Source organism: Perognathus longimembris, chromosome 12 (genome assembly GCF_023159225.1).
Source record: "Perognathus longimembris pacificus isolate PPM17 chromosome 12, ASM2315922v1, whole genome shotgun sequence".
Taxonomy (NCBI): Eukaryota; Metazoa; Chordata; class Mammalia; order Rodentia; family Heteromyidae; genus Perognathus; species Perognathus longimembris.
The window spans coordinates 16,400,786-16,415,784 of NC_063172.1; the positions used below are offsets into that span (position 1 = coordinate 16,400,786).

Consider the following 14,999-nt stretch of genomic DNA (forward strand, 5'->3'; position numbering starts at 1 on the left):
TATACGATTATTTTCTCAGCTTTTTCTTTTAGAGTAACTTTTTAATGAATAAAATAACCTGAAAAAATATTTTTTACAGTTTTTATTTCAATAAAACAACAGGCAACACTTGATGTATAAAGTACTACATATGGACAACATTTACACAAATGTACAAAACTTCAAAAAAGCTAAACTACAGTTTATTTCCATAGCCTTAAAAAGTCAGGAACACATAAAAATAGCCAGTCATGTTTATTCTTTAGGAATGTAAAATCTAGGAACACAGTTAGAAACAAGTATATCTGTGTCTGAATATGTGCTTTTTACTAGCATCAAGATTCTAGTTCACATTCTGTTGTTTCTTTTTATATGGAGTATCTTGTGTGCTTCCTACTTTCTCAGACATGTATTATTATTTTTTCCCAGCAAATACACTTGTTGCCTCAGCTTTTTAAAGGTTGGTTGGAGAGGTTCCTGGTGTTGGATGCCTAGTAGACTTGTATTGTAATTCCTCAACGTGACCAAGAGGTGGCACTATCCAATATGTGATACTCACTGAAAGGCAAGGAATAACCAAAGGGAGGATGAATTGCTTGATTTCACTTAGATAAATGGCACCCTCTGGAATTGTGTTTCCCAGATCTATCTTCAAAGTTCAAGATTGATCAATTTATGTGAAATAACTTATTATCCTACTTTATAAGCACAAATGGAGTATTATGAACAAAACATTCATCAATGTACAGTTCTCATTCCTGTCTTTTAAAAAATGATTGTGTTACTGAGCAACTGAAGGAAATAAGACTTTGTTCTTCAGTGTAAAATCTGTAACTGATGCATATGAGATTTCTCAACAGTAAAGATTTGTGGGAGTTCTGGGAGTTTTGCCCAGTGGTAGAGCACTTGCCTAGCATGTGTGAGGTCCTGGCTTTTAGACCCAGCACAATGAAATAAATGAAAAAAAGATTCTTAGACCTTACCTAAGCCTATGCAAGCAGAAATATTTTAGTAGGGGGAGCAGTCAATAGTCAGCAACTTAGGAAATTCTTTCTCTCCCATTTCAAAGATTACTAATGACCATAAAGTACTTCTTCAGTACACACTGGAAAGGTTACTTATTCCATTAAGATGATAGGAAGGTGGAAGTGTGTGTGTGTGTGTGTGTGTGTGTGTGTGTGTGGTGTGCACGCATGCAGGCACACACACATAACTGCTCTAGGTGACATAGGTAACTCTCACCCTCAATACTGTCAGCTTTAAACAGCAGTGACAATGTTTTTCATTAGTACTGAAGTAATTTAGTGCACATTAACTAAATATTATGCTATGCTTTGTACAAATATCATTCAGATTTATAACCTAAGAAAGTAATGTTGGATATTTAGGATATATGTTAAAGAGAAAAATGTGGAAATCTAAATATTTTATTGTGCCAGGCAGAGTGGTGCACACCTGTAATCCCAGCTACTCAAGAGGCAGATATGGAGAAGACTGTGGTTTCAGGCCAGGTGAGGCAAAAAGTGAGTGAAACCCAATTTTAATAAATAATTTGGATGTGGTGGGTCATGCCTATGATCCCAGAAAGGAGGGTTGTATAGACAGGAGAATCTTTGGTCTGTCACTAATTCTAAGCAATAATTCAATACCCTATCTGAAAGTTTAAAAAATAAATAGATATTTAATTGTAGAGGTATGGCAATGATGTAGAGCTGTTGAGGATGTTGTACTGTACTTAAAAATGGCAAACACCCCACAACGTGGACTTCATACATCACAATGAGGAAAGGGGTGTTTTATGGGTAATGCTTATTCTTGATTTTGGATAAGTTACATATAGGATTTCTATATTTGAGAAATAGAACCACTGTAGGAACAAGATTGTGTATTAGATGTGTCCACTCCTGCCCTCAGAGTCAGAGCCAGTTTTATGAAGACATAATAAGCTTGTATTTAATGGGGCAGAGATTTTTGGAAGCTTGCTTCTGCTGCGCCCTAGGGTCTGTCCAACAACACTACCCCTGGCCCCTGGCCCCTGACCCCTTTCTGCTGCCTGGGCTAACCTGGGTGCTTCATTGGGACAGCGTGGATGACTGTTTGGGCTCTAGGTTGATCCTGGAGGGTTAAATATTATTACATTTTAGAGAACTGACCAAATCCATTCATACAAGAACTTGAGAAGTTTTTGTGTTTTAGCACTCTGGAATCCAGGCACTCACCCGCACACATTTCACTAGGCTTGTGAACTATTTGCCTCTTCACTGAAGTGCAATACAAAATCATCCTAGGAAGTGATGCGCTACTTTACCAGTAAATTATTGAATCTTAAGGCTAGAAGGCTAATATTCTTTTTTTGTAGCATCCCTTTGCCTCCCAAGTGTCAATTCACTGTCAATATTTAGACCAAAGCATTATGAAGATGAGATGTTATTACAGAGCAGATTCCATAAGAAATTTTCCTCCACTACTTTGGTACGATACCAGGCTTTCCTTCATGTTGTAAAGCTCCATTTTTTAATGTTGCCTTGGCCTAGAATAATTTCCAAAGTTGCAGGACAAAATGAAATTAGAGAAAACACATTCATCCCTTTCCTATCTCTGCCTCTGCCTAGCTCTGCCTAACTCTGATTGCTCCCTGGAATTGGGTGGGAGGTAAAGACAGTGTGTAATCATTGATCACTGGGTATGTATACCCCAAACTGTCCCTGTATTGAAAAAAATAGTGAAAAATCATGAAACCCCTTCCCAAATAGGTATAGGAAAGATGAATGCAAATAAGTAGCAAGTGATATTGAGACAAGAATCAGAGATGTCACAGAGTTGTCTTTCTTGCCTGCTCTGATGTGCGGAAATAACAGGTAAATCAAGATTGCTTTCATAAATCAGAATTTGTTATTCGTTGTAAAGGTAGTGACACTTAGGAAAGCACCTGGGTGACTTCTGTCTTTGGGAGAAGGCTACTTTAAGTCTTTGATTCCATTCATTTTTATACAGAAAGATTAGTTCAGTGTTGGAATTTGCTTAATCAAACAAGTAGCTCCTTATTTTGAGAGTGAATACAATCTGGCCTTACAGAGTACTTCCCTTATTAGTTGGAGAGAAGTCAAGATTTCTCACCACTTCTTCCTGGATCTAGACCTGTGTGTTCTATACAACAGCTAATATATAAGAAGATCTTACTATTAGGATTGTAGTTCAAATTATGTTTTAATTAGCTTTGGGATTCTGGGCAAAATACCTAGCCATCTTAAGCTTTGGTTTTTTTTTTTAAGTCTGCAAAATAGGAATAAAAGGGAATATGTAAGAGAATGGTCATTACCATGCAGTGTATGTTATAATCCCTAGCTGTGCTTTGTGGTAGATATTATCTGTATTACCATTAACTTAAGTGGTTTGCAGGCCAGCAGTTAATGTGAAACATGAATTGTGACTAATTTAATATAAGGTGAAGTTTAGAGGAGGAAGAGATGAATTCTTATCCAGAAGACCAAAACATGTCATTTGACCCTTGCTTTCCTGGGGATAGAGAATAATTGCACCAGCAGAGCTGGAAAGGTAGGAAAGCACACACTATCAGCAAGGCGCTCAATGTGACTGCATTATATAATTCATGGTGTACAGTGATGTGGGTGAAGACTAAGGCAAATGAAGCTTATAGTGGATGATAAGTAAGCATGTCTGGAATGCTTTTGGAGTCTGAAAGTTTGGTCTTTAAGCCATGGACAATGGATTTTTTACCTGAATTATTTGAAAGGCTTTATGGTTGATTTTTTTTTTTTTGTAGATCTTTCCATACAAGTATGGATCAAACAAAGATGTTTGTTTGGTTTTGTTTTTGTTGCCAGTTCTGGGGTTTGAACTCAGGGCCTGAGCACTGTCCCTGGCTTCTTTTTGCTCAAGGCTAGCACTCTGCCTCTTGAGCCACAGCGCCACTTCCGGCTTTTTCTATATATGTAGTGCTGAGGAATCGAATCCAGGGCTTCATGTATACGAGGCAAGCTCTTTACCACTAGGCCATATTCCCAGCCCTGGTTGATTTTTTTTTTTTTTATAGCCACTATATCCACCCACAATTCAAGTCCTTCCCCATTCCCTCAGCTTCCTACTGGCACATGACATGTGTCAATCACCTAACAGCTGGTGGCCCCTTATTACCTCTGATGTCTATTATTATCCAGCTAAGCATACTTTGTACTATACCAACGTAGTCTTCTAGTATCAGAAGCCTTTTAAATTTTTTTTTTTCTCAATCCTGGAGCTAGAACTCGGGGCCTGGGCACTGCCCCTGAGCTGCTTTGGCTCAGGTCTAGCACTCTACCACTTGAGCCACAGCATCACTTCTGGATTTTTTCTGAGTAGTTTATTGGAGATAAGCTGGCATTGAACCACGGTGCTCAGATCTCAGCCTCCTGAGTAGCTCGGATTACACATGTGAGCCACTGGCACTTGGCCCCCATTTTTATTTTTGACAAAGTGAAAAGATAATGTTTCTAATTATTTATTGATTTTTTTTTCTACTCAGTGTATATCTAGGAAACCCTTTTTTTTTTTTTTTTTTTTTTTTTTTTTGCCAGTCTTGGGCCTTGGACTCAGGGTCTGAGCACTGTCCCTGGCTTCTTTTTGCTCAAGGCTAGCACTCTGCCACCTGAGCCACAGCGCCCCTTCTGGCCGTTTTCCATATATGTGGTGCTGGGGAATCGAACCCAGAGCTTCATGTGTAGGAGGCAAGCACTTTTGCCACTAGGCCATATTCCCAGCCCCTCTAGGAAACTCTTAGAGGAATATGCCAGCCAGTGTTAGTAGAGATACTGGAATGCATATGATACTTCATGCACCAAGCCATGCAAGTGCTTTTTATCTATATATGGGTCAAAAAACCCAGATTAAGAAATGCTGTAGGCTTTTGTAGTTCTTATGAACATTATTGACATGGTGTGTGTGTGTTTCCCTTTTCCTCATGGAAAGTTGCACCATAACACAGATACATGTAAGAGCTACAATAGCAGGCAAGATAGAGGCTGTCAGGATGACCAGAACCTCCATAATAGTCTACACCCATGTCATATTCAGTGGGTATTTCAGTTGAGACCCAAGCCATAGAAGGTTTCCAAAATTCTTAAGTACTGACTTAGAAAAATGAATCAATTATCAGGCTCCATGCACAATAAACAAATTAAAACACTGAAAGCAAAGCTATTGATTAGTCAGGAGAGATAAGAATGAACAAGGAGTTTGGGAAATCTCTAGGAAAGTCAAGGTCCTAACTTTCAGCCTGAAGCTTGGTCTTTTTATGTGCCTCCTGTGACCCATCCTTAGGAACCAATTACCTGTATCATTAGTGTGGCTGGAATGATGAGTTCTGAGTTCTGTGGGTGACTAGAACAGTAAGCCACAGAGCTAATGTATTAAATTTACTTTCAGGGATAATGAAATTAGGATGCTAAAGAATGATATTTCAACCAGAGCATGAAGGAATATCCAAATCCTATTTAGGGGTCTAAAGAAAGTTTTCTAGTGACTGGAAAATAGATAAATGAACACATTCTTTTTGGCTGTTGTTTCCCTGTAAATCCTTACATACAGAGCTCCAGTAATTGAGTTCACAAAGAATATTCTGTGTTTCTAAGCTGGTGGGCATACTAGGATTACATCAGGCTGTGAGTTGCAGAAAACCTAATTAAACAGTGGCTTAAGCGCATGGCTGACTTTTCTCACATAATATGGAGCCCAGAGTATGTGGTGCATGGCTGACTTTCAGATGTATGGTAGCTTCAGTGTCTCCCACTCTTTCTTTCTCTGTGTCTTTCTTAGTATGCAGCTTTTTCACACATGTGGTTTCAACTACACTGGTCATATTTGCATGCATAGTTCAGGGGCCAAATGTGAATTCCAAGAGGATTCACATTTGCTCTTGTTAACAGTTTCACTGGAAACTAATGCCAACTCCAACCTCTATTTCTTATTCTAGAAGTCAATCCCATGGTTCCTTTCAAAGGAGCCTGGGAAGAGTAGTTTTCTTCTCTGAAAATGAAGATGCATATGTGAAAAAGAATCAATATGAGTGGAGCCAGGAACACTAGTTGCCAAGGCCAATTAAATCTAACCTTAAATAACCTTTATTCTGAATATGTCAGGACAAAGTGGGCCCTGAGAGTTGCTTACTTCTGCTTCTTTGTACCAAAATTTAATCTCAAATTGTACTGCACAGTACATTGTACTGTACATTGAGTACTGCTATGCTACAACTCCTACCAGATGAGGAGACCAAAAGTCTGAACTCAGTGTGCCACCTGGGCTGTGTGCCCTCAAAAGTTCATTCCTTGCTGGCAACTGGAAACAGTTTTTGAGACTCTCAGCATTTCTTGGCTTTTGGCTACATCTCTCTCCTCTCAGTTTTTATGCTGTCCTTTATTCTGGAAATCTGTCATCTCTACTTCTCTGTTCCAACCACTCCTGGGTCTTTCTCCTTAAGGACACATTCTCATTGATCTAGGGCCCAGCTACACAGCCCAGGAAGTCTTGTCATCTTAGTGTCTTAAAGTATTATTATTACACCGACAAGATGCTTTTACTAAGTAAGGGTACATTCACAACTGGTGAGAATTAGGACACAGGCACAGGGTTTTAAAAGCCACCAGTCAACCCTCTATACCTCTTGTTAAATACCCTAAATGTTTTAGAAAATTGCAAACCAAAGGCACAGTCATCAGATACTTTCATCCGGTCTGAAGAAATGATTAAGAGCTGGGGCCCTTTTGCCTGTGGATGGACGCTAGAGGGTTGTTTTGAGTGGTATATGATGTAGGACTACATATACATTGAGATAGGAGAATTCCTCCATCATTACTATGGTGTGGTTTGCTCATCTGGTTTTCTGTATAATGCTTAGCTAGGACTTGTTGTCTTATAGTGATGCTGTCTTACTTCTGTGGGTGCAGAAGTGCTTTGTACATTTTGACTTTTGCTTCCTATTAAACTATGGCTTTGGTATATAAGTAAAGAGTCAATGTGAAGTGGATAATATGCTGAGTTAGCAGGAAAAAGAGGGTAACAAGGAAAATGTGTGACACAGGCTATTTATTTGGAATAATTCTTCTAAAAAAAACCTATTTCACTACATAGCCTTTGAGAATCTCCCAAAAGACCGTTAAATATAATAAAGCTGAAGACATGTCCTTCATCCAACATGGCCAACTTGGAATGTTATCATTATTTTACATATCACTCAAAATTGTCTCAGGAAAACATTTTGTGATAATACTAGTGCTTTCTTTTGTTTGTGGCTTAGGTATTTATTTTAATTTTATTTAACCGGGGCCAGAAAAGGGATGGTGGTTATGGAAGAGAATAGACATGAGAGAATGAGAGGTAAAGAGACCAAGAGGAGGGAGATGGCAGCAATATTATGATTCTCTATCCAACCCCAGGTGGTCCTTGTTTTCTGACAGCCTCAAAACATCTTCCTTCTTAATTCAGAAATGATGGATAGTTGCAAGTAGGGTAGGGGTGGGTGGGGTCTACAGGAGAGGGGTAGAAGAATGAATGGGGGAAATGAGTAGAATGCAGGCAAGAATACATTGTATATGCCACAGAACTGAGAACTTAAGGGAAGGGGTAGGTGGACATGAGGGTGAAGATGTTGAAGGGAAGACACAGATCAAGATGCATTGTATACATAAATTGCTTTGTTAAATGGCAAAAAATTCAATATATAACCTAAAAATTAAGAGAGGAAAGGAATGGAGTGAGAGGGGTGGGTGAGAATGTTAAAAGGGGTAACAATGATCAAGAGGCATTGTATTAATAAACTGCTCTGTTGAATGGTAACTCCTTTGTACAACTACCTGAAGAAAATAAAAATATATTAACAAAGAAATGATGAAAGACAATATAATCTTGGAAAGAGGGACTAATTCTCTCTGAATTTTGTCTTGAGGATGAATTTGGGCATTGTTGGAAGTTTTCTGGAGGGCTAGAAGGAAGACTAGAGAAAATGAGCTATAGGAATGCTGTTGGAATTCTGAGCCCAATTGAACTCTTCTTAAGTAGTTGTTAAATGAATGAAAGATTCTAATGCCTATCCATTAAATAATGTGCTCCATTAATGGCCCAGTCCCAGTTGCAGAAATAATCACTTATATTTCTTAATTTCTCTTTAGGATGCACTACTAGTAGACAAGCTTATTTTCCAATATTAAGCTAAACTGCAATGACAAGTTATATGTCCTTTTGTTTGCAAGAAATCCCGTCAGACAGCATTAATGGATTTATTTTAAATTGTTTGTAAAAATGAATGCAGACTCCAAATAATTATATAAAATGGTTTTTTAATGTTTGCATAATTTTTTCATCATTAAAAGCCACCAAGCTCTTTCATATTGAGGCAGAACCAACCACTAAACATAAAAAATTGATACCTTGATGATTTTAATATCTTTGCAACACACACACACACACACACACACACACACACACACACACTTTCTCTGTGCTAACTGGTTATTTATAGTGCTTGTCACGTTTAGTGCTAGATTCTGAAACATGTGTTGTTTGAGCATGAACTTTGATAAGAGAAGGATAAAATCCATGACCTGAAACTTCCTAGAGACTACATGTGTATACCTGGTCACTACAGAGAAGGAAGCAAAACTGTCCTCTTCTTTTACCATTGGAGAGATCCTTGCTTTTCTCAGTATACCTCTGTATACAAACTCATTCCCTGCATAAGCTATAACTTAATGCTGGAAAGTCCTATAGAATGTACTCATTAGGATCAGAATCTTGCTTTATAAAATATCTTTTTATTCAAAATTGCAGAGGTAAGCTGAAAAGTTCAACAGATATTTGCTTTGAATTTAATTTCTCATTTTTATTCACCAAAAACATGAATGAAAAATGTGCCCTTAAAGATCACCCAGATTTCAATGCACAGGAGATTATTAGTGCTTTGCTTTCCCCTGAATTTTCAGAGATATTGGAAAACAAGTTCTTCTTGTCATTTCTGTATAACTGACAACTAACCTATGATGGTAAGACAAGCTAGTAAGTAGTTGTCAATAATTTTTGTGTCTCTTTGAACTAGGACCTTCATCAAGGAAACCATATATACAAAAAGAAAATACTAATGGTAATATGCATTTGTCTCACATAACCCATATGTATTCATTAAAAGATCTCACTGGTTTTAGGAATTAAATGACATTAAAAATGTGGAGATTTTACAAATTAGACTTCAAATTCCCAAACATGTGTATATGTGTGTGCCTATACACACATATATATTCTGGATAATAAAATATTGCCATATGTATAATCTGGATAATAAAATATTGCCTTTATCTATTACAATGAAATCTGAAGAAGATACAGTTTTAAGAGTCTACAAAGCAGTCACAATGGTTAGTGTTCTAATAAAGTGGAAGCTTACTAGAGATAGGTAAGCTTGGATTTCAGTCCAGACCTACTGAATCAGAATATACATTTTAATAGGATGTCCAGATGTGCTAATCAGTTTTTTATGGCTGTGAAAAAACACCTGAGCAAGACAACTTAAAGAAGGGAAGAATTGCATGGTTCATGGTTTCAGAAGTTTCCATCCATCCTGGCTGGGAGGTTATGATGAAGCACCTTATATTACAGTGACCAAGGAGAAAGAGAATATATGTGTACTGACTGACTTTCCCACTTTCCAACTTTTTTAAATTTTAATTTTATTGTCAAGATGATGTACAGAGGGGTTACAGTTCCATACATAAGGCAGTGAGTACATTTCTTGTCAAACTTGTTTCCCCCTTCCTCATTTTTCTCCCACCTCCCCCCGCAATCACCTTGCCAGTTGTACAGTTAATTTCCAACATATTGTTTTGTGAGTATCGCTGTTGCATTAGTTCATCCTCTATCCTTAGTCTCACCATTTTGATGTTCCCCTTCCCTTTCCTAATTCAGATAAACATATGTAAAATACCCAGGATGCCAAAATCAAATACAGTGACAACAGAGGATAAACTATAGGAAAGAAGAATGAAAGAAAAGAGAAATAATTTTACATAATACATTTTAAAAATAGTGAAAAACCCTGTTTCCTTATCTTGGAGTTCATTTCATTTAGCTTCATTTATATGATCATATATACTTAGAAATTGAGCTATTGTGATCCTCTGCTAGGACTATCCTAGAGATATATTAATTATTACCAATGAGGGAAACAATGAAATCTGTTTCTTTGGGTCTGGCTCACTTCACTTAATATGGTTTATTCCAAGTCTTTCCAATTCCTTATGAATGGGGCAATGTCATTCTGATGGAAGCATACAATTCCACTGTGTATATATACCACCTTTCCTTGATCTATTCATCTACTGAGGGGCATCTGGGTTGGTTCCATATTTTAACTATGGTAAATAATGCTGCAGCAAACATGGTTGTGCTAGAAGCTTTAATGTGGCCTTGTTTGTGATCCTTTGGGTAAATGCGCAGAAATGGGTTGTTGGGTCATAGTTTAGTCTTTTGAGGAACCTCCATATTGCCTTCCAGAGTGGCTGAACAAGTTTACACTCCCACCAACAGTGTAGTAGCTTTCCCTTTTGGCCACATCCCCGCCAGCATCTATTATTATTTGAACCCACAGACCTGTGAGAACCCAAAGACCTAATCTTTGGTAAGAGAGCAAAGAAATATGATGTAAGAAACAAAGCTTCTTCAACAAATAGTGCTGGAAAAATTGGTTAAACATTTGTAGAAAACTAAAGTTAGATCCTTATATATCACCCTGCACCAGAATCTGTTCCAAATGAAGCAAAGACTTCAAGATAAAAGCAGATGCCCTGAAAACATTACAAAAAGGAATAGGGGTAACACTAGGGCTCCTTGACACAGGCCAAAATTTTCTTAAGACCCAGAAACACAACAAATAAAGGAAAGGTTAGACAAATGGGAGTGCATTAAACTGCAGAGCTTCTGCATGGCAAAGGACATAGTCAGCAAGATAAAATAGAAAGCCTTCAGATTGGGAGAAAATCTTCACTGGCCATACAACTGACAAGGGCCTCATACTTAAAATATACATAGAACTCAAAAAATTAAGTCACCCAAAAACAAATCCTCTAAGAGTCAACTGCCCCATTATTAAATGGGCTAAAGACTTAAAGAGAGACTTCTCTGAAGTGGAAATAAGAATGGCCAATAGATGCACGAAGAAATGCTCAACATTTCTGGCTATAAAAGAAATGCAAATTAAAACAACATTCAGATTCTACCTCATACTAGTTAGAATGGCCATTATCAAGATATCTAGTAACTTTCCATCTTTTGCTCCACCTTGGCCTCCAGCCTATGGTATGGTGCTGCCTACATTCAGTGAGTGCCTCCCCTTATAATCCTCTTTGTGAACTCCTTCAAAAACACATACAGAACTGTATTTTACTAATCTCCTAGGTATTTCTCAGTCCATTCAAGCTGGCAGTCAAGATTAATCATCATACCAGGTCATCTATATGCATGTTAAAGTTTGAGAAACACAACTCTGGACTAAGCTCTATTCTAATACATTTGTATTACTGTGGAGTTATTAGACTAACACATCATCATGCAACACAGAAGGGAAAGTTGCTTTTCAAATGCCATTTGGAAAGCCAATTTCCAAGTTGGATAGACCCCCAGGCCATATCCATAAAATCATGTATTATGTCTTGTCAAGAACAGAATTCTATACTTTTTATGTTTTTAATTAATTTATGATATATTGACAAACAAAAATTATAAATATTTATGGTGTAAAGTATGATGTCTTGAAATATGTATACATTGTGGAATGACTAAATCAAGCTGACGTATGCATTACTCTACATATTTTGTGTGTGTAGTGAGAACACTTAAATATCTAACTTGAGTCTTTGTGTTTTGGAACACTTCCCAGTCAGTTGTGATGAATGGCTGGTTTAGTAGAAAGCAAGACACTGAGACAATAGGGCATAAAACTTAGTTTAAGAACTTTGGATGGAAAGAAAATGGGTAGCAGAAATTTCATATTGAGAAAAAAGTTCGTGCTGGATTGGCTTTAAAGTCCCCAAGTCTAATCAGTCAAGGTCTGTTGGAGAAGAACAAAGGGAAGTGGTAGAAAAAAAACAGCTACGGAGACACTTCCTTCATTTCACATCTATAATGTGTTTGTTCTGCACAAATGACTATGCTAGTCCCTGGTGGGTGGTGGGATGAGTGATAGGACACTCTGCCTTGACGTATTCTCTGGAGAGAATGGAATATAACAGTTCTAATGGATGTGAAAACTAACTAAATAGGAAAACAAGGTAAAATGATTATTTAATTCTGAGTATGGAGGCAGGAAGAATCCACTGTTGCTTTGCTGGAATGAACCTTTATACTTGTGTTGTAGATACATTTCTAATCTCATAACAGAAATTATGGAAAGAAAAGTTGATAGACAAAGTTCAAGGATAAGATCAAAACTCAGAGATGTGAAAGATATTGTGAGGTCCAGATCAATGTGTTGTCTGATAGCAGGAAAGCAGCCCAACTTTGTGAAACATGCCATGGAAAAGAACTTTACTGTTCTAATAGGGGGGCTCAGGAAGCTAAAGTAAGGACAGTGTTCTTTGCCTGCATGCTACCTACTCTTGACTACATCGGTGATTGTCTTGCAGTAATGAGGCTTGAAACAAGAGTCTTCTGCATGCTAGCCAGGTTGTCTACAACTGAGCTATAGCTTTAGTCCACCTTGCTGATTCTCTTGAGGACAGTCTGAAATGAGATCAAGGTTTTTATTATTCAATGTAAGAGATACTTGAAGATCTTAGTTTTTGACTTGGTGGTCATAGAATCTGTGGCCAACATTTGTTTATTATTTGTTCTTTCATCAACCTTGATCTTTGAGCAGCCCCTAATTTTCATTAGAATTTCTCTAACAAGATGTTTTGTGAGTCCAACTTATCCTGAACACTGCTCTGGAGCTTGTTGAGCCTTTAAGAGTAACTCTGTCATTGCCCCATGAGCTGTAGGTCACTATCCAAGGTAGGCAGGAGTATTGCCATATAGTTTTGGTTTGAGGGGATTAAGAAACTTTTTGGGCATATGACTTGGATTTGAGAACAGATCAATTTCACTCTTACTGAAAACCACTGTGTAAACTGTGTTTCAGGTAAATATATTTCTCTTCCTTCCCTTCCCAGACCATAGAAACCAAATTTTCTGGTCTCCTTTTGGTTGAGTGGTTCTGGCTAAGTGGTAGTGATATACATCATTTTCTGGTTAAGAGCATATAGTTAACCAATTAGAGGCCAACTGTTCCCTTTCTCAGTCTGTGGTCATTCTGGAAGTGTACACATGTACTGTGTTTTACTTGCTCCTGTTAGTTTTGTAATTTCTTTCATTCATTTTTTTTGTCGGTTGTGGAGCTTGAACTCAGTACCTAGGCATTGTCCCTGAGCTCTTTTGCTCAGAATTAGCCTTCTTCCACTTTGAGCCACAGCTCCACTTCCAGTTTTCTGTTGGTTAATTGGAGATAACAGAGTCTCATGGACTTTCCTGCCCAGGCTGGCTTTGAATGATGATCCTCAGATCTCGGCCTCCTGGGTAGCTAGGATTATAATTGTGAACAACCAGAACCCAGCTTAAATCTGTAATTTCCACCATAAATTTCACACTTAGTACCTTGTGTATTTTTGTTGATTGAATAAACATATTTCTATTTTGAGGTGAACTCTATGGGTATGTTTTACTCTCATGACATTTTATCAATATCATTTCTATTTCTATTGGTTTCCATCTTTTTCACACCATATAGCATAAGCCAAGGAAATTTTGGATGCAAACAGCAGCTTATTCTAAGGAATTTAGCTTGGATAAGGCACATGTATATTACCATTAATTAAGAATTAGAAAGAAATGTGTAGTGATGTTAGAGATTCATAGCAGTGATCCCCCAGTTTAATTTGATGTTATGCCTAGAGCTGTCCACATACCTCTAGGAGTGTTGTGAGATAATAAATGTTACAGGCACAGCTTGCCGATCTAGCAGATTTTAAATAAAAGGCATTAGTGTATATTAAGTTATTTATATTTCATGGCAAAGACTATGTCATTCTCCTTTATCTTTTATGTACCATATTAATGAGCCTGTCTTCAAGGGAACAGCATATACTTGTATAAACAGAGTCCTTAAAGGGAGACTGGGAAATCATTAAAAATCATTCTTTAAAAGCAATGGTACAAAAAAAAAAAAAAGCAATGGTACATTGTATTTGTCTCAGTGGTACTCAGAAGCATGCTGGTCCAAAGAACTATGTCTGTGGTCATGGACTCTACCCTGTTCTAACACATTCATCACTCTACTGTGTTCTACTGTGTTCCAGGCCTTCCCCATCCCCTTTTTTTGCTTTTTCAGTCACTCAACATTCCGCTTCTTCCTCTTCTCTTTAATTCACTCTGTGTTGTTTCCTTTCCCCATTTTGATTGTCATCCTTTGTTTCATATTCTTCATCTAGTTCTATCTTCAGAAATTTCATCTTGGTCTCTTAAGTGTCATTGATAACTCCTCAGAAGTAACATATTGATCTCTTAAGTTTTATTGATATTTCCTGTAACATTTTAGATTTCATTAGCAGTTATCAGAATTCTTTTTTTTTTTGTAGTACTGTCTGAGGTTTAAACTTTGGGCCTTGTGCTTGCACTGTGCCACTTAAGCCACTCCACCAGCCTCTTATTAGAAAGTTTACATTCATCTAGCCATTTTTATATGTCTGAAAACATTTCCAACCTTAATTAAGTTTAAAAATCCTCAAAAATGTACTTTTTGACTAAAAATATTTTTTCTGTGCTCTTGTTTAGATATCATAAATTATATTATTTCAAAACATAATTTCACAAATACTAAAATTGTGCTAGCTAACATTTATGTACTTCTATCATCTCATTTAATTCTTACAAAAACTCTGAGGGGAAAGTTCTATTTTGAATCCCATTTTGTAAATGGAGAAACTGTGACATGGCAAAGTACCAGTCAGTAA

General features: G+C 37.3%; 1 protein-coding gene across 7 annotated transcripts in view; it reads left to right on the top strand.

Moving 5' to 3' along the window:
- Samd12 (sterile alpha motif domain containing 12) overlaps window positions 1-14,999 on the top strand; it is a 380,057-nt gene that overhangs the window by 93,803 nt on the left and 271,255 nt on the right. For 5 of the 7 annotated variants that reach the window (XM_048358515.1, XM_048358513.1, XM_048358514.1 and 2 more), the window contains exon 3: window positions 1,419-1,502. The exons of the other annotated variants lie outside the window; for them this stretch is intronic. In XM_048358515.1, the coding sequence (XP_048214472.1) occupies window positions 1,419-1,502 (84 nt within the window). The remainder of the gene's footprint in view (window positions 1-1,418; window positions 1,503-14,999) is intronic. 7 annotated transcript variants of the gene reach the window in all.